Source organism: Schistosoma mansoni, chromosome 7 (genome assembly GCF_000237925.1).
Source record: "Schistosoma mansoni strain Puerto Rico chromosome 7, complete genome".
Taxonomy (NCBI): domain Eukaryota; kingdom Metazoa; phylum Platyhelminthes; class Trematoda; order Strigeidida; family Schistosomatidae; genus Schistosoma; species Schistosoma mansoni.
In genome coordinates, this window is record NC_031501.1 from 6,674,594 (window position 1) to 6,700,339 (window position 25,746).

Genomic DNA, 25,746 nt, shown 5'->3' on the forward strand with positions numbered 1-25,746 from the left:
GTCCAACCACCACGTGCGGGATGGTCAATGTGCACTGCTTAGGAATCACATACTAGGACGAAATGGTCATCCAGTGTTTCTAGGTTTTCATTGGTAGTCAAATATTGAACGGTTCATGATTTTAAAGAAGAAAATCTGTTATGTATATATAACGTGGTTCATGTGAACCACCGAAAGTGAAATCGACTTGAACATTAAAAGATATCACTTTCAGTGATTGATATCAGTGTTAAATAATCACTTTGACCAAATAGGTATAACGATAATCAAGGGATAGTTAATTTTTTCATTTTTTTTTCTTGGAAGAAATTGTACTCTCATTATCTACAATTGATAATCGTATGGATCATACATTTTGCTTTATGTTTGATCTTTTTTTTTGTTTTTTCTTTAAATTAATTAAACAACTGATTGATAGATAGGCTATTTTATTTCTCAGAACAGAACTTGGATTCCTTTTTGATCGACTCATTTATTTCCAAAATAAGTTTAATGATTGCCTAATGATGCTCTTATCTACCTGTTTGTCATACGCTCTTCTACTCTATCTCTTATTATATATATATATATATGTATATATATCTACTTCGAGAGAGAGAGAGGTCGAATAGTAGTTGGTATCCCATTCTGATTGGTTAACTAAGTCTACCAATCATATTTTAGAGTAGCCTATCTTTGCTTACCTAAAACAAAAGACAATAAGTTTAGTTTTAGTTGTCCTTTATTAATAATAATATTATGATTACTATTATTAGTGCTGTTGTTATCACCTATTCCACATCAGTAAATGAAATCATCCATTCAGTTGTTCGTTATAAGAGACATTAATCATGGGATTATGATCTATCACCGTGATGCATGTATGGTGACATGTGTGCATGTATGTAGGTGATCTTCAAATTCTCCAATACATACAAGCAACATTATTGTTTTTTAGTGCTTATCTATTAAGTGCTAAAAATCTATTTTTTCTTATATATATATTGTCAAAATGAAACTACCTATCAGAATAGCTATGGAATTAATTACTTAACAGTAAAAAGAAGCGATGTCTAACTATCCTGTTTACCATCCGATACTGCCTAATCAATCAGAATGGGATCCTGCTAGTGAAGTGGAACGTATTATGTGTGGAACTAGACAACAAGAGTACCCTGTGATTACGAGTGGATCACACACACTACCTCGTCATTATCAATTACGTGAAACAAATCTAATCACATTTAGATATCGTGCTATGAATGGAGGTGAGTGTAGTACAATAAACAGATATGATAAAAACATTCAACATGCTAATAAAATGTATCCATGGGGATCTCCAACAACAAGTGTCAGACAATTTACAACAACATTTCATCCATCTTACCAAACTTCTGTAGGTTATGATCCATCTGCACTATTTTCATCATCACCTTCGTCAGTTCGCTCTGATGAACAACTGTATTATAGACAACAACGATTAGTAAAGCCCGTAAATCAATCAAGGTACGTATTGAGTACCAACAATACATTCTCTACTGCTATCACTACTAATAGTACTACTACTACTACTGTTGCTTATCCACATAATAGGAATACAATGAACAATCATATTATGTATAATACATTGCAACTAACTGGACATGTTAACCAACTCCCTGTTCAACAAACACCAATAAATCATCTAAATAATACAACACGCCTACAATATCCATCAGCTTTAGTACGAACAATTGTTAGAATGGAATCGTCGGGTTCTCAACAACCACAGCAACAACAACAACAACAGCCAGCTGATATACCACCGGCTTTACCATTAAGAGCTCAACGTTCTACAAATCAAAAAGTAACAGTACCTACTAAACCACGTCACTTAATTCCTATCCCATTGGAAGATCGTGTACATTTAGATCCAAATATGGTATTGTATAAACCTAATGCTGGAATTAATAATCATAATAATTTTGATGATAACCTATCACAATCAATCTCAGTTCAATTAAATCATAAAAGAAATACATTTGATCTAGAAAGTCATTTAGACTGTTCATGTGATTATGTACGAGGTGAAGCTGGCTTGTGGCCAGCTGATGTATGGTTTGAACGCAATTTTCATACCGTTGATAAATGTACGTGCCCACATGAAGAAGTACATCGATTTTTTGATAATGCACCTTCAAAATGGAAATTAGCCGATACTATTGCCATGCTACCAATAAGAGAAACTGATATTTTAGACGATTTAATTGATAGTACAAGCGATGAAGATGAGTCATTTCATCGTTCACTACCATCAGTTATGATGGAGTCACCAGCAGACACAATTTCTAAAATAAAAATCGTAACAACAAACTATAATGATTTAAATGTGACTTCCACACCATTACTCAACATTCCGATGTCTAGTAATCTTAATCATGTACAGTCGGATGTGCAAAAAGATAAATCAACCTATAAGACTAGTATCACATGTCATAATCTTGTTACAAATAACACTAGTAGTAATATTTCTTGCGATGAAGATGACTTAGTCCCTCTGGGTGAACTATTGTCGTCAAATACAAACTTACTAAGAACAATTTCAAATTTGGACAAACCAGAATTTTCTGTTGGTGAGACCACAGTAAGATTGACACCTGCATCGTCAAGAAAACAAAGCTTACTCTGCCTTAAAGAAGACGAAGACGAGAGAAATACAAGTATCTCTAGGAGAAACAGTTCTCAATTTATGGAACAAAGAGAACATATTCCTGGTGTAACGAAAGGGGTTGTTTCAACTGTTGCAATATCCAGTGTACCTAATGATACGCATTGTTTAGATGTTATCGCCACTAATACTAGTCGACGTAAATCACCACCTGGAGAAACATCTTCACAGCTGTGGAAGGCACAGATCGCTGAACGTGAAGATAATATTCCCAAAAACCGTGCAAAATCAATATATCGTCAGTCTGGAGATGGCCATTTGACAGGAAAAAGTTATATTAACACAGAAGGCACACACACAGAGGACGTGCTAATACTAAATAATTTAACTGATCCTGGTCGAAATGATATGGAAAGAAGCATCCAAGATATGATTGGTGAGAATAAAACGGAACAACAAAAAGAGGAACGAAAACAGTCTCTCTCTCCTTCTGTGAATCGATTTCTGGAACCAGATGGTTGTGTCTATACAGAAAATAAAGAGAATGCATTTCAGATCGATAATGTTGCAGAAGCCCTAGATCGATTACATCAGGATATGAGAAGTGCGATAGAAAGTAAATTAGTAGATAATTCATCATCGTCTACAATGAACAAGGAAGGATCATTAACAATTTGCCCTAAAATGGAATCGTGCTCAAACCTGTTAGATAGACAAAACAAGCATCTATACACTAAATATGACTGGAGAGATGAGAATAGGGAATTCAGCCAGAATAAAGAAAATCATTTAATCCATGATATTGAATTAATGGGGGAAGACAACAATACAGAACATGATCAAGAGATTGATGTGGATCATTACTTCCTCCAGCCTAGAAGGTCCACTTTAAAACTGGATGACAATGATTTATCAGTGATACGTTATCCAGTTTCTCATAAATCCACCGGCAATAATTATATTGGTCATGTTCCTTCTGATAATCGGGAGTTTAATGACAAAACTCAAAATGTTATTGATAATGATGAAGAGAACGATGTGGGGGTACATTATTATGAAGATGATCGTAATTCGATGGTGGAGGAAAATGAGGAACTAAATCAAAGTATGGAATATAAATTCAACGATGAATTGACCGATCCTAGTTTATCAAAAAAGTCTGGACAGACTATAAGGGTCAATAAATATGGAAGAGCTAAGGAACGATGGAGTCTTCTTCGTACGCATGTTGGAAAGGTTGGCAGGCAGGTGAGCGATGTTTGAATAATTACACATTTCATTTAAGCCTATCATGGGAGTAATATACCATGTTTATCGGATTGTCTGACTAATATTTGAATGATCAAACATATGTTATTTAAAAATCATTTATGGATACTGACTTATGTCAGACAGAAAATCGTTGAACTAGGGGGAAGAGAAGCGTTAGCTGTCTGTTACGCAATGTTTTCGAAATCACTGAATGTATATATTCAGGTAACAGTTACGAAATCAAACTTAAACATTCAGGTATTAAGACAGATACGATCCCATTCGATCAATTCTAGTTAGTCTGGAATAAAGTGGGAATATTAAATAATATTATCAAAATGGAGTCCCCATTCACTTTTAACATGTAATAACCAGAAAAAGCAAATTGGTTGATGAGGTAGTGAGTATTAATCAATTAAGTTGGTTTGGACATGTGTCATGTACGCTCAGCCACTACCTGACTTGCCGTACAACGTTGGGTGGTATATGAATGAGTTAACAGAAAGCTAAAGGTGGCTAAACCTAGGCATGGGATCAGTATATGAGATTTATGACATTTGAACTGATTTTGTTGGTAGATGCAGATTATCGTAACGTATGGTCGGCGACATTGAATGAAATAAGTCGACTAAACAAAAATCGTTTATAATCTTACAAAAATCTATGCCATAATTGTAATTATAAGCCCTCCATAAATATGACTATGATCACATTATTTTGATTTGATTTGGTTGAGCAGCTATTATCGTCATTTTGAACCATATCTTCTGTATTTATTTCATTTAGAATATTTTTTTTATCACCACATAAGCATTAAATCAGTTTGTTCTAGTGTCCCTGTTTGTGGTTGACTGTCTTCGTAGATTCTCTTGTATTTAACTATCTTAGTATTCAAATCAAAACAAAAAAAATGGTCAGAGGTTAACGGAACAAGGTATTTAATTTGCATACTAGGGCAAATAAAGACAATCAAGCCTAAGAAGGCCACTAATCATAAACCAGAACAGAAAAATCTGATTTAAAGTTTGTAGAAAACTAGGAAGCTCACTTCTACAAGGTGTAAGTAACGATAACTTTCAGAAAAACGATGAAAGCCCTTCAATTAAACTATCTAGTTTAGGTAACTTAACAACACCGAAATCACCCACCTGAGCTACAGATAATCTTTACCGTAGTATGCCATATTTGATTAGTATATTTAGCTGTCATTGAATAATAATGTTTTACATATTTCTTGAATGTTAACATTTCCAACTTTGGATAATTTGAAACAATAGGAGTAATCTTAGATAGTACTTTTTAGCCCTATACTGTGCTTTTATCTTATAGTATTGCTCATTCAGAATTTTTATCTTGCTATATTAAATGGAATAATGGGAAATTTGAATTCATTTCTGCTTTGTTGTTTTATTAGAAATCAATACAGAGAGAGTCTTATAAGACAAAATTTTCTGTTTGTTAATGTTGACTAAGTGTTATAGTACCATCCATTCTGATTAGAATTCTGGCGAGAACTTCAAATAAGTATGATTTACACTAACCTTTATAAATTTGAATACCTTGTGGTACTGATTTTTAGTTCGTTTAGTCCGTTTTTCTCGTATAGTTTCACATGGAATATGTACAGCTTGAAAATGATCACTGAGTAGTGACCAGTAACATCCAGCAATTTGCCCCCAAATGCCCTGGTACGGCCGAGAGTGGGGAAAGTCCGCTCTCCCTCTCCAAATGCTCTCACATGGCCACGCGTATATAGCCCCTGCCAGGGAAGTCCTACTCACTGCCTTCTCGTGACGGGGGTGTTGTTTCGAAATTGAGAGGACGAAAAGCGAATGTCCGGTGCTTTAATCGAGTTGGTGGATGTGGAGTGTCCACCTAGGGGAGTTGGAAAACCCTGATTCCAAACTAATGGTGTACATGGGCTCCAGTATCCTGAAGGAAGAAATAGCGTATGAATCAATCGTTGGTCACCGGTTACCATGAGACTACATCTCCTTACGATGCTCCATTGCCTTGTGGATTAGACCTTCAGGTGAAAGGCTCCGGGTGTGGTCCCCTAAGAAAACCACCTGTTTCAGTTTGGGCACCTGGGCAGTATCCCAGCCCTCACACAAATCAAAGGAGATTTGTGAGGCGCATATGTATCTGGTGCTTCCTTGTACCAATATTTATGTGTTGAAATAAATAAATAGTTTAATCCCTAATCCCGATTGAATTCTATCGATGAGTTTGCAATGTAGCCACTTTACAAACTTACTTGACTTTGAGTTCACTATTTACTGATCAGTCGATTGTAAATATCTTAATCCTACAGGAGATCAATTGAAGCTCTAATAGTTCAACTATTATGTCTTAAAATCTTGAAGTTGGATGGTATGGGTTAGAATCTCATGGAGGATTTTAGGCCTCTCAAGATTGTATCAATGCGTTACTGATGACTGCTGGCTAGCACGACACCCAAGTCAAGTGAAGTTTCCTACTGACTACCTCCAACCACTTGACAGTTTCAAAATCAATAAAGCTAACACACAACAGGAATTGTTTTACTTGTACTGTTTTCATCAAAGCATACAGCATTGAATCTATATGACTTTAATGTCTGACTTTTTATAATGACATGAAAATAAAACGAAAATAAGAACTGACAAATAGCAAAATAACTAGATTTTAATTCTTCACTTTTGTATAAAAAAAAATAGAACAATCTGAAACTAGATATCAATCTGTCCTTCACTTTATGACCTTAACCTTAAATGACTACTATTTTCTTCTTTATTCATTCACGATAGATAAGAATTTATTCCTAAAAAATAAAACAACATTTATTACTGTATATGAAAATAAATATGTTTATTCAAAAGAAAAGTATTTACGTTTTTGGTGTTAAGAAAAATGAAAACGAAACGGCCTCATATTTAAAAGGAGGCCATAGAAACAAAGAAGTCGAGTAGACTTTCTTCAAAATATTATTTTATAATCTTTTTTTCTTTTTCTTATTCGACTAACACTTATGCATACAGGGTTCCTTTCAATAAACAAATATATGTACAAATGATTGTTATATGTATAGTCGAAAAATATTGAAAAACAATCTCTGATTTCAATTTACCGCTCTACTTGCATTATCATCTTGATAATCGTTGATCTAATCAAATATGGAACGATATTTTTTTTTAAAGACAATCTTACTATTATATATATACTACAGAACGCAGGATTAAGGGTGAATTAGTCAACTTTTAGCCACTGAGTTACTAATTTCGGGTAAACAGCCGAAAAGTATCACTAGTACTAGTATAAATCAGTGTGACTCCAAGTTTCATACATTTACGTGTACTAGGCACTAGTTACGTTATTACATAACAGGCTGACCTTAGTTAGAGAACTTATGGAAACCGAAAAGTACCAGACAGTTGTTGCGTCCTAGTATGGAACATCCAAGGTCTCACTGAAAATTAAAGTCAGGATTCCCAATTCTGGTCGGTCTGGTGGAGAGCGATTGATATTCCAACCATTGAATCAATGTCCAATAAAGTACATTTTTAACTACAATAGATTCTTGACAGTACGTAATCATTTTCTGATCCAATTAATGGATAATTGACTCACTCTCGATATGGTTAAACTTTATTGGTAACGGTTCCTCACTAGCGTGAAACATCTTTTCAACGATCCCTGATTTTCGATGGTCGTCTGACTAAAATCACTCCTTAATGTAAACTATCGAATTCAGCAACCTTCGCAACACTCTATGATAAAAATCATCATTATTATTGTGTCTGGAGCAAATCGACAGAATAACTTGTTTGTTGTCTGTTTTGTAGAAATAAATTCTGAAATATTTTAATCACCTGGATGTTGTACTCCGTCAACGGGGAATTGAACTTATTTACACATTGAGATTCTTTACTGTTTTTTATCAAGTACAGTTTGTTTCTTTAAGTTTCTTAAATCACAACAACTAAATATCGTCTATCTATGATTTAGTCAGAGGCACTTTGTTAGGGGAATGACTGATAGCCTATTGATGAAATGATGGGAATAGTCCTTGTAAGCTGGGCATAGTGTTTCCTCTTATTAAAAGTTGTCATGATAAATTGTCCTACAACATGTTTCTTAACGGTTAGTTGCTGGAAGTCGTCCAATTTATAGACCTGTTACTCGAAAAGAAATGAAGAATTGTATGTAGTCCATTTATTCTCTATTTTGTTTCATTTTTTCAGTAAGTAATATCTCTATCTGGGGATTGCTGAATTTTATAGTTTACATTAAGGAGTGATTTTAGTCAGACGACCATCGAAAATCAGGGATCGTTGGACAGATGTTTCACGCTAGTGAGGAACCGTTACCAATAAAGTTTAACCATATCGAGAGTGAGTCATTTATCCATTAATTGGATCAGAAAATGATCACGTACTGTCGTGAATTGATTGGACTTAAACATGTGAACCATTGATGTCAACTTAGTGGTCTACAAGTTAAGCACTAGATATGAAGCCTGAGGGTCTCACGTTCTGTCTTATCTTCTAAGGTGGTGAATGTGTATGACTGAGGGAAAAAAATGCTAGTATGAAACAGTTCACTGTGTATCTAACAGTTCGTGCTGTAAACTATGAATATAAAACGCAAGTATACAAAGAAGTTGATCACAGTTGACAAGAAAGGTTCTTTGTTTGATTTTCTTTAAAGAGAAGAAACATTACCAGTTTTTATCTTGGCCACCGACCAACATCCCCTTCTTCCTAATCATCATGTGCCTGCTTAAGTGTTTGTGTTAATTTATGTAAGTTGTGTGGAGAATACATATTTGTATATTACTGTGTGACAGCAATAGAGTGAAAACAAACCTATGTAGAAAAACCATGAGATATGTATAGATTTTGTATCATCCTTTTTGACAATTGTAAATTGTTTTACTAATACAGTTAAGTAGAGACAAGAAAAGTTTGTACTTTTGATAATATGTAGAGCTACTGGTTATTGTTTATAGCAGAAGTTGAAATGATCATATTAGTAGTGTTAGTAGTAGTAATAGTGTGAGTAGTAGTTTTTGTATGGAAATTTATGTTCGTCAGATAGCACGTGTCATGCAACTATCCCATTATCGGTTAAAATTTTAATACAAGAGAATTAAAGTGTTGGAAGATAGTCGGTTCATAATATAGTTTGCTTAATATTTATGACTAAAATAAGGTATCTTTGAACTTGGTTTTTATCACAAACTAATACCAGGTGGAGAAGCATTGATAAAAACAAACTCAGTGATCAGAGTTCTTGTCAGAAATCGAGACTCCACAGCTGTGGTGATAGAGTATCGAAATTCGCACCTTCAAGTTATGTAGTAAACTCAATAGAATCAACTTTGAAACAGATTAACTTCACGAATCCCTAATCTTAATAATGACTATGTGCTGACTAGTGACTAGTTTCCCAAGGAACCCATGAAGTTATTGTCAGAAGCTGTGAAAAAAGATGAAGTTCAAACTTGTTGAGAATAAGATAAATTGAATAAAGTTACGGAATATCATGAACTTACTAATTTTATGAGTTTAGACCATTTGAATTTTCAATCATTGGTTTAAAAATATCATCCTCATTACAAGACCAGAAGATCTCGCGTTTTATCCAGTGTAAGCTTTATATATTAGTATTGTTAAATATTTCTTATATTGGTTGAACCAGAAATCCAGTACTTCCCTGATTTTGGTAGTAGTCGTAGTACTCCAGTTGATGTGAGCGAGCAATGAAAGCGAATCTCGGGATAAACAATCCGCGAAAATCCTTTATCTTATTAAGGTATCGATTAGTTTAGTCATGTTTGAAATATTTTACAACCTAAACATATTATTCCGTGTCTCTTACAAAGTTGTAATACAGATGAAATTATCACAGCTCGATTATCATAGTTGGACAACTATTGAAAACCGAGAAACAAACTACAGCCGCTTCATCTTAATATGAGTTTCATCAGCAGCGAGCATTCAACACTCTTGTTGCAGGAGGAATCGAGTACAGGAGCTTTAGATCTCGTGGTTAGCACTTAACCTTTAGACGATTGAGCTGAGATCCAATGATGCACATTTTTAATTTTAATCAGTTCACTCTGTCGCTCAACCATTCTTCAATGCCATTGGTGGGTAACTGCTTCAAACCCGGTCATGGCTTGTTACCAGGACTCCATGAACTATTTCTTGAAAATAGGCATGAGTGAGCACATGATTGTAAATCGATTCATGAAGAATTGTTATTTACCACAAGTCGTCTCTATATTTTCTTTACCTATATTCATATCTTCAATGCTCGGTCACCGTTAGGATAAGAACTTCTTGAACAGATCATCAAGCCTTGGTGTAAACAGCAACTAACGACATTTGAAACAGGACAAAATATATTTTTTTAAGAACTAACTATGGATCACCATTATTTTTTTTCAAAAAAATCTTATTTTATTCATGACAGGTTTATGAATTTTTACACATGACCTTGAAATGTATATTTTCCGAATTATTTTAATAGAGAATGTTAAGTCGTGTAGTTTCAACAGCTTTCGTAATAAATATGCCGAGAGGATGTCCATACGTCTATCACTATTAAATAAGTGTGCAGTATCCAGCATTTTAAGCATTTTATGGATTGGTGTTGTATACCACGGTGAAATGTTCACTTGTTTACATACCTAACTTCAATTGATTATTCCTAAGTTTTCATTTAAAAGTTTTTAAAAACTAAAAATCACATGGACTATTGTTTTTTCAAAAGTATTTTCCCAATCGATTTTGTATGCCCACACACACACACACACACTTACATACACAATGCTGAGAATAGCATTGTAGAAAAAAATAGGTAAAACTTCCTCTTATTTCGTTACTTATTATTTTTATCTTCATTATTGTTTGTGTTTCATCAGTAAACAAATGTCTTTTTTCTGGGTTATCCATTTATTCACCACATAGTAAAATGTAAACAGGAAAGTTGGTATAAGATAGATAAACAACTATTATAACAGAGACAATAACCGTTGAAATAACTTTGAATCTAAATTTAATTAAAGGAAATATTCAAATATTGTCGCTGTTGTTATATTCTTTTCTTGATTTAATTCTTTCTTTTTGATGTTTTATTTCGTTTATTCTTTTTACCGAAAGATTTCTTGTTAATATTCATTCATTAAATATCTTAAACTGAAGGAAACAAATAAAGTTAACTATAAAAGAGAAGCGTAGAAAAGTATTGCAGGATTTAGACAAAGTTAGATGGTAGTTGATGGTAAACTATCAAGGATATGTGTTTTGCATTATTTTAACCTTGTCAGTTAAGTAAACCAGGCACACACACCAGGTTCACACCAGAGCTCGAACCCACTACCTGTCGAGTCCTAGTGTAAACATAAACATTGAAAGAAAATACGTTTAACTAATGATTTTTAAATAGGGCGAAATATATGTGTCGTAGATTCCACCACTAGCCACTATTCAATTTTACTAAAACACGTGGCTACATAGTTGTAATTATACGCTGTGATTTTTAAAGAATATATCTACAGTTTAATCAAGCAATTATTTTGTCTTCAAAATGCAACCAGTGTTATATGAAACTGATAGAATGCTGATGATAAATTGGTTTAATATAATTAAAGGATGATATTGACCGCATTGTAAGAATTATATTTCCGGTATTTAGATCCTAAAAGCAATTCTTAGATTTGGAGCAATTATAGACCATATCTAGTTAAAGTTCTGTTAATTAAAAACTAATTATATAGATTTTACATAAGAAAACCAATGTCAAGTGAATTAAATTTTTCGCATCGATTTCTTTTAGGAAGAATTAGAACGAGTTTGGAAACTAAATGTTTGTAGAACTTGAGTAACACATTTTATATTTAGGACCAGACACTTATTTAATAAGACTTGTTTCAGCTTAGAAAAAGAAATACTTAGAGTTACATAACAATGTAGTAAAACCATTTACATTGCTAACATATCCTAATTGATTTATTCCGTTCGTCATTTGTTTGATATTTCTCTGAGGTCATTTCAACAGTTTGTAGAATTTCAAACTATCTTAAATAGATTCATTTAGTATTGTTTGTTTGAATCTTCCCATCGATGAAATGCGCGTTTCGTCCATCGCACAAGCAAGTGGCTATCAGGACTCAGTGGCCGAGTGGATAACGTGATGGCGTTTGGAGCGAGGGTACTGGGTTCGAGTCCCAGAGTGATCATCAACTCTGAGACGCAGGTACATCCGGCTGACGAGTCCGAAATAGAACGAAACGCGCATCAAACTGTATTCCACTGCTGGCCACTATCCATCTCTGATTATCTTAAATAGCGCTAGTAGACAAAAATGATTGGTGCATTAAATAAATGATGATTGTAGTCGACAGAAAATTGTAGATTACTGAAATATTTGAACGAACTGTTCGGTATGAAAATCTTAGTCTGACAACATTAGATTTTTGTATTTAAAAAAATTGTGTATAATCAATACGTTTCTTCAAGAGTCTGAACTCTACTTGATTAAAAATGGGATGAAAAAGCCTTGCTAAGTAAATGTTATAATGATAAATCTTTGGTTATTTACAGTCAGGTACAAGACTTTATTACTACTGTAGGAAAAAGGAAGGTCTTGAGGATTGTCAGATTTTACAGTTTACATCGTGAACTGATCATACGGAAATACCTATTAAAAAATCCGGAAACGCTGAACAGCTGCTTATTCCTAGTGTAGAACTACTTGGCAGTAAGAATCCAGGAGCCAATCAAGAATAGGTGAATGCAGGACTTTCAGGATTCGTTTTCGCCCCCTAACCTGTAGACCACTAAATTAGGATTCAATGGTTGACATTTCTGACTCGAATCACTTTGTGATACTGCTTAGTGAAATTGACATTTGGTTTTTAGTTCATTATTGAAGGTGGGGGAGGGGAAGTTTTCCATTCCTGTCTGTCATTCATAATGTACAGCTTAAGTAAATGATTTCGTCGAAAAGAAAAACTTTCTTCACTGAATTCTCTTTTTCTTATTCAATGACACTATGAGTTATTTTAATTATCACAATAGAGTCGCTTAATACTTTCAAGAAATAATCTTAGCAATCAAATCCATAACTTCATGACATTCAGTAAGTGCTGTTTCGTCTTCAACGTGATTTTCATTTAACTACAATACTTGTAATCGTTGACAACCAATTAACTGCTGACGTGTTCGTTGTTATGGTCATTTTATGCAAGGTTACCTCAGTGAGAACATTCACTAATATAAGTGTTGAAATTACCTAGAGTTGACAAATTGATTATAATTTATTGCAGGAATTATCCGTCATTTGTTTTTATCTGAATTTTCTTTTACGATTTACGGTGTACATGTTGGTGCTTTTTTTTCAACCCTATCAGACTAAATTGTCCAATGAAATTAGTTTAAAAATAAATCCAGCCAACTTACTAATAAACTTAATTTAAACGTGGCTAAATATTTCATAAGTTCGAATGTATCATTTGCATGTACACTGGTCTATTTATTTCTACTTTAACTATTCGCCATATTTATGACGTATAAGACTGTTAAATTTTGACTAGATCGATGGAATCCAATCACCACTAAAAAACTAGACATTAGTAAATGATCAATCAGTTGTATATATCTCAGTTCTACAGGATTCAATCTCAGTTTAATTAGTTCAGTGATAACATCTCACACTGTCGAATAGGGTGACCAGGGTTCAAATTGCGTAAGGCGTATCGTTTACCTTAAGAATACAAGTGAGCTTTGTTGACGAGTGCCAACTATAGCAGAATAGATTACCTATCAACTACCTCCAACCAGCCAACATTTTTAATCTATTTTACTGCTGAAACGTACTATTAGTGTATGTGTTAAAAAGAGAATAATTCAATAAACTTAGAATGGATTGCTTTTCAGTATGATACTTTAAATTAAACAAAAGAGTGTAGTTGTCTGTTTATTTTTATTTAAGAAAGTAACTGGTGAAAATATAAAAAATATTATTCGAAATAACTTAGAGGCTACGCCCATCATTCGTACTCTGGTTAAACAATGTAAAGTAATTTCTGATAAGCAGCTCAGTTGTTTACAATGATTGGATATAATTTTGGGAAAACCAGAAAGGTGAGCAATCTATTCATTATTTGAAAATAGTTAACGACATAGAGTGAGATCAATTAATGGACTGTCAAAAAACTCCGATAGTAGTGGAGAACCTTAGGTTTCAACCAATTGAGAAACTTGCCAACATCATTATCAGTGCATTACGGTTCAATAAAAAATTTTTCCTAAACAAAAATGTAACATGTTTTTTGTCCGATTTGTAAATCTTATGCGTTTCGTTTTGAGGAATTATTCATGAACCGACTATCATTTCTCTTGTACAAAGTAGATGAAATACTATTGAGTACCATTAATCATTTGTAACAGTAATCAGTGCCCCCCGATTCTGCAATAAAATTACTGAATATGTTTTTAGTAAGTCTTTGAAAAATTCCACACTCGTTTAATTTATGTATATCTGTAAAACAAGTATAAAATATGTCTTTTCATATAATTATTTTTCTGTTTATTCTCTTGTCTTCCCTAATGTTTCACAGAAAGCAGAAGACAGTGATTCAACTTCCGCATTTGGGTAAGTTCATTGTTGTTTCCTTATTGTAATTGAACGCAGTCCAAATTGAATGATTGTATTTGCTGCTTGGTAATTTATGCGTAAGTTTAAAAAAGTAAGAGGTCGTCAAACCAAGACATAAAGCCGCTTAATGATTAATTAAGACATAATAGTATGGGTAGACTACTTATTCGGGGACCGCTGAATTATTACAACCATTAGTTGGAGACGTTGGATGTTTTGTCTCATAGTCTTTCGCCAGGTTCTTAGCTGCTTAAGACTGATCAACTAATTATTGTATTTCATACAAACTTATCATCTGAAATGTACAGAAGTTGAAGTTTCATCATTTCGAGGTACTGAGAAATCAGTCCAACTGTTAACTAGAGTGAGAAAGTAAGTCAAAAAACTAAATTCGTGAATAAAGATGGATAGTGGCTAGCAGTGGAATACAGTTTGATGCGCGTTTCATCCTATTTGGAACCCGTCAACTGGATGTTCCTGCATCTCAGAATTGATGTTCATTATGGGACTCGAACCCATTACCTTTCGCTTCAAACACCATCACGTTATCCACTCGGCCACTGAGTCCTGATAGCCACTTGCTTGTGCAATGGGGTGAAGTTTAAATTCACTTAGTATTGTTTGTTTGAATTTTTCCATTGATGATTTAGGATGGCAACTGATTAGCTCTAATTGGCATATGTGCATACTGAGCGTATTGCCTCGATATAGCCTAAATTCACAAGCATGGTAAGCAGAGATGGATAGTGGCTAGCAGTGGAATCCAGGACGCGCGTTTCGTCTTATTGGGGACTCGTCAGCTGGATGTACCTGTATCTCAGAGTTGATGGTACACTATAATTTATCACAGATTTTTTCACAGAAAAAGGTTAAGTAATCTATTGATAGAATAAATATCAAATTGTTTTTCTGAGAACATGATAGTCAAAAACAATTTTGATAAAGGAAGTTAGATTCACATTCGCAGCAATACGATTTTAAAAGTTTCCCTAAAAAGAAAAGTTTTTGAGCATTTCACGATAAACAGATGTAGTTAGACAATATGTAGAAGAAAACATGTGTTAAATGTAGAGTTAGGGAACGCTTTATTTCTGCTGATGGTTTCCATATTTTAAAAATTCGTTTATTGGTCAATATCAGCAAATTTCACATTGTGCAATCGATTTTGAGGTTTGTAAGCAGCTACATCCAGCTTACGGGTCACAAATAGGATGAAACGCTCGTCCTGGATTCCACTGCTAGCCACTATCTATCTTTGCTTACAATGCTTGTGAAATAAGGCTATATTGAGGCAATACGCACAGTATGCACATATGCCAATTAGAGACTGATCAGTTGCAGTCCTAAACATCAATGGGAAGATTCAAACAAACAATTCTAAATGATTTTGACTTTTGTTTCTTTGTCGACAAACTATAGATGAATACATTCATCCCTGTACAATATTCAAAATATTTTATTTGATTAACAAACATTTAATACTCTACTTATATACTAAGCATAGTGATTCATCTGGTTAAACTATTATTTATAACATTTGTTATTTTGAGTCAATGAGCCAACGATTTGTAACGAGAATCAATGCATCCATTTATTTTGATTATGACTAGCAGTACAAATCTATTCACTACTCAAAGTTTGTAATAAGGGTTAAAATGCCTAATGCATATTTGTATTGATGGTATGATGACTAAAAGTCTGGTAGACAGTTTTTTTGTACTGTTTTATTTAGTTAATATTTGCTTATCCAGCTGAGAAACTGGCGTCTGTTCATAATTACAGATAGCTTATGAATACAATATACCATATATTAGTGAGGAACATATCAAACACCAATTCTGAATGCCTTTCTATGGTATTCGACATTCAGTTTTTTATCCAATAATATTCTAGTATAAGAAGGTTGTTCACTTAATTAGAGTGAAATACAGCTGATATGCTGATTGAGATAAATATAATGCTGGTTAAAAGCGAGGATAATTGTTTTTCATCTTTTAATAAGTGTTATATCTAGCATTTTTGAGAATATCTACGTCTATTTGGTGTGTTAGTGATGCATATAAGAGTGTAATTTTTAATGGGGACTTCATTTTTGTGAGTTAAAGCTACCTGCATATATTTTTAAATAATTACGCTACTATAGCACACCTCATCTTACCTGGTGAAAAAGCAAAAAGAGGGAAGTCAGAGCTTGAAGTTGAATCCTATGTGAGAATTATGCTATTACATAAAAGGATTAACTCACTAAATGAACGGGGAAAAGCTAGATATTGCGCACATTTACAATTGAGAAGCAGATAGGTTACCGGTTCACAGACACATCCTATCTCCTTGGTAATCATTATATCAGTTTTGAATTTCAACCAACGGAATTAAAAATAAACAGAACACTAAACTTATTGAGACTCATGAACAGGTTAGAGATTTATTCATTTCTCTGTGACTGTACTGAAAATAATGACCCATAAACTAGTGATCTTAACTTATAAAATGGTTCAGTTTATGATTCAGGCGATCGGATGAGAAGTATTTCTTAATCAGTGATCAATTTGAACCACTGAACAGTACAGGTTTTCATAGAAATTGGTTTTTTAACGAAAAAAATCTGTCAATTTTCTACTATTTACATTGTACTGAAAACATAGATTCATTTAAGCTTTTCATCAAAGTTATAACGCGTTTTAGTGCTAGCTAAATGACTATACTAGAAATTGATTTCAAAATGTAAAATTTGTTCATATAAATATCTTTAGGGATCAGTCACTGCTGAAGCAAGTCAAATAATTTCTCTTCGAACGTGCATTAGGATAAATAGGTGGATATCATCAGTTTGTAATTCAGGCTTATTTGTTATACATCTTAGTGTTAGGAAAATAAAAGGAAACTAATTGGACAATTTTGCTTCGTTAAACATCAGTTCATTTGAAAAATAAGTGATTATCTGAATAGTTTGAAACTTTTTAGGTATGATAGACTTCAATAACTTATGCGTAACAACGGGAAAGAATGTACCTTTATGGAGAGTTCTTTAACGTGTAGATCCATCTGGTTAATCTTTTCTTATTAACAATTTCCATATTACACATTTGTTTGAAATATTAGCTCTAGATGTAGGTAGATGATTTCTAAATAATCAGATTTATTTGCTTATTATTTATTTTTTGATATTGAGAATTAAAATACAATCGGTTTTAGCATTTGTCGATCCTGAATGGATATCTTAATATTGTTTATGCCTTAGAAGTTTTGTTACGTTTGAATTGCGATTAGTAATGAAGTCTAGGACTTGAGTCTCGATTTGTTTGATGTTTATCAGATGGATGTTCTTAGATCCCAATACCGATGTCCATATTTGAACTAGAATATAATATCAGTCTTCCCGAATGCTAACGCGTCATCCACTAAGCTACTGAGTTCAGATAGCCACCATCTTATTGAATGTGTGTGATGTTGATTTATAAAGACTAATGGTCAATGTTCAATTATGAATAATTATAAACCTTGACAAATCAACATCAAACCCGTCAAATACTTCATCAGCTTTAATAATCAAGCCTTTGAGTAGATAACACATTGTCATTTGAGGCGATATGTAACAGGTTCAGTTTTCACTATGACTATCAACACTAAAATTCAAGTGTATTGACTTGAAGAAACCAGAATAGATTGAAACTCAACAATTCTAGATTCTACTATTAACCATAATCTGAAACTAATAATCACATATATGAATAATTCAACAATATTATTTATGTTTATTATACCTAATCGATTTTATGGAAATAATAATTAGATAAACAGACAAACAATTTTCATTTTTTTACCAATCAATTTATTAAGGTCAATTCCTTTGAGATATTTATGCTCTTGCATGTATATTCATTCATCTATATATATCCATATATATCATCTAAATAGGGTTAGTTTTTAATGTTATGCATTGAATGTGATGATAACGTGCCCATATTATTATGATAGTCATTATTTTGTTGGGAACATGTCTCCTTTTCTCTCAAATTGATTAAGGATTTGTATTAATTTTCACTTAGGGAATTAGTAGTACATGAATAGTAGAGATGAATGTGAGAAGTGATAATCATGTTAAAATGGTTATGCAGCTCATAGAAAGTAGAAAACAATGATAGAGATGTGGATTGGATATTCAATTAATTAAATATTTATACAGATTTTTCGAGGTCATAATATCAACGTAACCTCAATACACTAAGTCATTTATAACATTCCCCAGTGATGTGTTATAGTGTGATTTCTCAAGCTACAATCAGGATATATAATAGAAAAACCTGAAATACTAATACGACGTAACTGGGATTAGAAATATAAACCATTGAATTTCAATTCCAGTGATCTGGAAGTTAAGTACTCACTGAGAGGCTGAAATGTCCTAGTTTTCTAAACGAATTCAGTCAGTGATGTGAAAATCCAGGTTCAACAACTTTCGACAACACCACATTATAACACGTTTTATTCCCTAATAACGTGTACGAAAGACATTTTTATCAAATAATTTGCCTTCCTGGGACTTTAATTTTACAGATTACTTATCAAGATAGGTAAATAATTTTCCATTAGATTTAAATTGTAGTTGACGTCAAGAAGTAAAGCTGATCAGTGGATGATGCCATAATTATCTTTAAAACATCACTGAAAAATAGAGATAGAGAAACAATATGATCATAGCAGAATCCACCGGTCTACCGAAAATTAGCCTGATTAGCATTTGCTTTTAACGTAGATTTGACAATCTGTGCAATTTGGTAGTTCTTCATAATGTTTCTTCGATTAGAAAATTTACTAAGATAAGAACAAATACATTGAATAAATGCAATAATTGTTACCAGTAGTTATAATGAACAGACTATGTAGTGGTGTTAATGTCTAACTTCAATAAATTCAAAATATTATACGATCAGTCTCCATTGTTTTCGCTTAATAACTGCTTCACACTCGACTCGGTCGAACTCTACTGGTCACGGATTCTCACTAGAACTCCAGAAATTTCATCTCGAAGCCAGTCACCAATGAGCACATGATAATTATCGGTATAACGTTGTAGGAATTTTTTGAGTCTTAATTTAAATCACGAACCGATTAATGTTAGACCATCATTGAAAATCTGTAAGAAATGGACGGCCGTTTTGTGTTAGTAAAAGACTTTTAAGCAGTTCTCATCCACGATCCGTATCACCATTAAATGCATGATGGATGAAAGAATCGTTGGAAATTTAAGTTTCTTGGTTATTTCAAATGTCATTCTGGTGATCACTAAGAGACTTAAAGATATTTGGTTCGATCTCTGGTTAAATGATGAATGGAAATTTCTGAGGTGCACCATGCTAGGACGAAACATCTGTCCTATGCTTCTAGTTTCTTAGTAATGCTGCAATTGAGATCATTCTGTGATGAATACAACATACAAACTGCTGTATGCTTCTCTTTCTCCAAAAAATTACTGTCAAATTTACAAAACTCTGCTATAACAACAATAGCCTGAAAAACAGCATAAAAGTTTGATCATTTAGACTAGTCCAAACAGAGTGGTCAACAGTTATTAAACCATACAGAAACTACTAAAGGTTTTAACTGGTTTGTAACTTGTTACATTTTTCTTCATCAAGACTGATACAGTCGGGAATAATTACATTTGTAATGAATAAATATTAGCCTCTCTGGTATAATAACTTTTAACATAATTGTGAAATCTGTTTAACTTTGTTTCATTTCGATAATTATTTTGTCATTCGATCAGTATCACATATTCAGAAGTTTTGAAAGCACCAAATTATTATTTGGAATGTGGCTTATAATCAACAATGGTTTGTTTTAGTTTAAAATTCTGCACCAAATTATACCAGACAAAATCATTGTGTTTTATTTATCGATCAAATTAAACGAAATCTCTTTTTACCAGCTTTTTTTTATAAATAAAACGTCAATATGATTGATAACTATTGATATTTAATACTTTGTAGTTCTAGGAAGTGTCGAATACTACTGAAAATGATCATTAATAATAAGGACTGTTTGAATTTATATCATCTCTACAAAGTATATTGTCTTCGTGTACTTTTTTAGTCGTGAATTACAATCTAGCCTAGAGTAACAGTATGTGAAAATGATTGCCATTCAGCTTAAAGTATAAACTGTATCGAGGATAAATACGCTTAATAATCACCAAGTAGTAACTGATATTAGTTATGTTGTGTATATGTTTGACTGACTTCTGTTGAGATAATTCTTCAATGAAATATATCATATTTTTCCCATTTTAAATACATTATTTAGATGGGTATCAATCGGTTTTAGACTCAATGCTTCTTATCAACGTACATTTTAGACTAAACACTTTTCATCCGAAATTCTATCATTTATTACTCAATAAAAGACAATATTCATAAATTATTTCCATATTATGAACACCATGGCAATATCTAGACTAGTGTTGTTTTTTTCAAAGCAAATTTTTGACTGTCATAAATTCTTTTTTTTTATATATCGAAACTGATCGATCGGTTGAAGTTGTCAATTTGTCTTTTCCTGTTTTCATCAACAGATTTTATCGATCTATCGAAAGTCAACCTGAGCAACAACCATGGGCTAAGAAAGCAATTCCAATGGTTGGTGATTTGGTAAGTAACTAACACTGTTAGTATGATTTAATATTAGCGTTTTTTAGCGAGTTAGCTTTTCTACGGGATGGGGTCGCTAACCCCATGCCCAACCGTCCTCCTTTACCCGGGCTTGGGACCGGCAGTAACTCTAGAAGAGCTACAGGCGGAGTTATGATTTAATATGACATAGTGTAACTTGAAACATGTGAATCGTAGGATAAATCAAAGTACCAAGACAGTAACTTATTGCTTATCCTTTTTCATTCGAACGATTGAAGGTAAATAATCTATGTATCAAGTGAAAAATTATTCAAACCTAAAAAGCATTGAATAGGTGTTTTCTCTTATTTTAAGACTCTACTTCAGTGATAACACTTACTTGGTGGAAACTATGGATATCAGATCTCGTGATGAACGTTATGCTTTTAGAGTACTGAGTCAAAACTCACTAATACCCACTTTAAACCTCAGTTAATACTCCAAATATCATGACAGTTATCCATTGTCATCAGTAATAACTTTTCAAATTTCGGCGACATAATCTTTGGAGTTCACAACTTCATAATAACACCTCAGGCATCTACTGTAAAAGTAGTCATTAATGAATATGTAAGTAATTTTAATTTTGATAGTTTGTGAGGAGGTTTATTTTAACAGAGTAGCTTCAGCTGAAAAGGAATCAATGAGAATAAAGAAGCACTAGGAAACTATCTCATTCTAATTTCATGTTTAATGATTTCCTGATGAAAACTCTATTCAAATTATGAAGAGAGAAACCACACAATGCGTTGTTTATAAAACCAAGTCGCCTAAGATTGAGTTGTTTGATTGAAAAAGTTAATTTATTCAATCTCATAAGAGTCTCCTCAGTTGATAACATTATTAAATACCATTAGATTTAAAACAAAACAATAATAACTAATCATTCGTAAAAAGTAGTTTAGTTTTTATAAGTCAATTATTAAACTACAATAAGGGCTATATCTTTTATTCATTTAAAAGGAATGAGAGAAATAGTAAGAAGTACAGTTCATTATTAAATTATACTGCATTTCCTATTTCATTGAAAGTCGCAATCATTCAATTCAGTAGACTGTTAATGAATATATATAGCGGTATATGTGTGAGTGAGTATATGTATGTGTTCATGTAGATATTCATCTTCATACCTGGAAACTATCTAGAATCACTGTTAAACTCTCAGTGAATATTTTTCCTTGAATGACTCTTTGTGATATCAGTTATTAAGTTCACGTTTATATTTTGAATACTAGATGTTAAATGCTACAATTATATGTAGTCTTGAATTAAAACTTCAATTTATAATCATATCATCAACTGACTTTAACTAAGCAACGGTCTAAACTAGGAAACACTGGACAGCTGGACTGAAGTTAACATATCGGAGGTTTGACAGGTGATGTTCTATCCCGAAGATTTAAAGGTTGTATCCTAAACATGACGTGAGATAGGGTTTGCGCACTGATGAAATGTTTCATAACGTGATTAAAACAATCATCCGATCATTCCAGATATTTAATAGTTGTCTAGTTTAAGTGAAATAAGTGATGTAAAATATGTCATGAGCAATTTTTGCATACATCTTTTCACGATCAAAAGCAAAGACTTTAAAGCAGGTATTACAGACCCATCTTTCGATATTCTTAATGAAACAGAATAACGACTGACTCTCTAGTTTTCAATGATGATCAATTTTGTGTAGTTAAAACCTAACAACTATTTAGATAATACTAGTAAATAATAAACTGTTATTAGGAATCGAAAATGTGTGCACAAAAACATTTTATTCAGGAAGCTTAATGAGTTACTGATATATTAAGATTCATCAATGCAACATATGACTAATTCATTAAGATAGTATTAAAATAACTTTAATTCAATAACTACTGATGACCGAGCTTCATGGATAGCTGTTGCATCCCAAAACGTCCATATAAAAATCATTGAGTATGAGACTGTACCAGAGAACTAGTTGGATAAGGTTCATGACTTTTGTTATCCATTGTTTTAGGCTAATTGTATAAGCAGATTTAAGATAAAATGTTGGGTACTTTTGTAATTTTACAGGGAACGTTAGTTAAAACATGCTTATTATCACTATTAATAGAAAACATTTCTGGATTAGTATGAAGCAATTTTCAAAAACCGAATATTTTAGAAGTCAAGTTATATCATTTAAACATTTTTTATATTGATACTGTAACTTTTCTTAACAAACAGAACATGGAGACGTAGTAGGTTGATTTAGGGATTCCATTCAATGGATTTTGGTAACGATCATTTTTAGTGTGTTCTCTGGAGAATTCCTCAATAAGGTCGTCAGAAGCCTGATAAAACGTCTAGTAAATTGACGAATTATGTGTTATATTTTGATAGGATAATTACTTACTCCGTTACTAAATTCGGCACACTGGTGGAACTTTTCAGAGGATCACAGTTACTAATAAATCTAGAAATACCTTTATTTCCTGTACACTAATTAGCCTTGAAGCAAAGCTTCCTTTCGTATTTTTTGCCGATTCTGTTTTGTTCAGGGCTTAATCATGGGAATATTTTGGGGATATAAGACGCGTCTAGAAAGCCAGTATCGAGAGTTCGAGTGGCAGATATATCTGTTTCGTTCTTAACTATCAAAACCTAATTATCCAATTTTAGTAGATCGATAAGCTTCATCTTTTTAAAAGTGCCTGGATTACAATGGTTATTCTTCAAATGAAGAATACAATTTTACGCACCTTGTGAACACAGCTGATTTACAACTACCTAAATGGTTCATTAGTATATATATATATATATTTACTTATTTATTTAAAGAAAGGAGATTAGTATCTTAACTGTTCAGTTGAATTAAGCGTTATACAACTATGTAAGCTTCTCAGTCAGTCTTTAGTTTCTTAGAAATTATTTTTTTTATGTACGAATTTTGTGGAAAGTAGTTCAATTTGTTGATAATATTTGACTTTAGTTAGTATCGCACAGAAAATCAAGGAGCAGTGGATAATTATTTCGCCTTGATATAGGAGACCTCAGGAGTGTTCACCGATTTTCACTTTCAATTGTCATTTCGAACAGAAAACAATTTGTCCATTGGGTGGTTACAGGCGATTGGGAGGAACCTGTAAACTTAGGTTCCCTGACAGTTGACACTAATCAGAATGGCTTGCCGAGGATCTTATCACTGAACTATTTGCGCTATAGGGCTGAGACACATTTATTGATCAGTGCATAGTAACCAATGCCATTTTTGTTTCATTCTCACTGCTGATAGAATTCAATCTACCACTTAGCTATATACTCACTGCTTGAGATCGTTCGTTCTGATATTATATGTTCAGAAACTCAGTTAGGCTAAGTGTTCACTTTTCTTTCACCAGTTCAACATTTCTTCAACGTTTATTTTTATGATCAAAACTTTTCAGTTTTGTTCAATCGGGGACAAAAAGATAACGCTTTATGAGTTAAAAATGAATTCAGTTCAATGAAAAGTAAATAGATGTGCTTCAATGTCCACTACACAAAATTCATTATGACAGTTAGAAATAGTAATTATGGACAAGAAAAAAAAACACAATAATTACTATATGAGATCTCAGTTAATGACCAGTCTATTTGTAGTATATGAGTTGGATAATTTGAATTATAAGAGCGAGCAAAACGTAATTAGGTAATAATTATGAAAGTTCAATCATATTATTATTATTGTTATTACTATTAGTACTTTTAGTACTGCTAATAATAGTAATATTAATAATAGTAGTGTTGTGAACAAAAACCCAAGTGGGGACAATCGAAAGTATTTAATCACAAATTACAGACTATCTCACTAAATTTTGATAACCATACAATGAACAGTTAATTTACAAAATAACCATCAATTGTCTCAATCTTCACTGTTTCTTCTGTAAATATCAGTTCATCTTCTGTAATTCCACTGTTCATGCATTTTCCTACCAGTTGCACTTCATTTCAGTTCTTTCCTTATCGGTCTTCTGCCAAAATACATTCTATGTCTGATATCACCATATACTACTTATATGGATATAAGTAGACCACACTACAGTAGTAGTACATATATTTAATAGAGAATGTTTGTTTGCTTAAAAATTTAATACTGAAAATTAGGTGTCTTCTCATTTGAATTTGATAGTAAATAAAGTTTCCCATTGTTCTAACTCATTCTGAATCAGATTATCGGCTGTTTAAGCGATCACTTTACATACTATTATTATAAGTATTAATATAAATGGATTATTATCACTGAAGTTCATTAGTCTTCGGTTTACTTGTTACTTTTTGTTCTAGTGTTATTCATCAAGGCAAGTTCTTTCATAGTTTAACGATAACTTTCATTATAAACTGACTAGCTTGTATACCAAAGACAAACATAACTAATAAACAAATTAATATGTCTGTAATATCCCGATGAGCAGGAAAATTAGATTTTCTGACGTTTCGTGACTCAGTGTAAGCCACTTCTTCAGAGAATAAATAACCAGGTCAAAATTAATCCAAGTTTAAATAGTACAACCGAACAACACACATAATATTCTTGTGTTGTTCGATTGTACT

General features: G+C 32.7%; 1 protein-coding gene and 2 non-coding genes across 3 annotated transcripts in view; 2 read left to right on the plus strand and 1 right to left on the minus strand.

Moving 5' to 3' along the window:
* Positions 1 to 1,048: 1,048 nt before the first annotated feature.
* The window catches only part of Smp_134590 (putative unc-13 (munc13)), a gene marked incomplete at both ends in the record, with an annotated part of 112,000 nt that continues 87,302 nt past the window's right edge, over positions 1,049 to 25,746 (plus strand). Inside the window, 3 exons of the mRNA XM_018798726.1 lie at positions 1,049 to 3,874; positions 14,487 to 14,521; positions 21,099 to 21,174. Of these exons, the coding sequence (XP_018653639.1) occupies positions 1,049 to 3,874; positions 14,487 to 14,521; positions 21,099 to 21,174 (2,937 nt within the window). The remainder of the gene's footprint in view (positions 3,875 to 14,486; positions 14,522 to 21,098; positions 21,175 to 25,746) is intronic.
* On the plus strand, positions 12,033 to 12,103 carry Smp_tRNA_02125_Pseudo_TTG.1.1. The gene has a single exon. It is a non-coding gene (tRNA).
* On the minus strand, positions 15,021 to 15,087 carry Smp_tRNA_01788_Gln_TTG.1.1. Its single transcript has one exon. It is a non-coding gene (tRNA).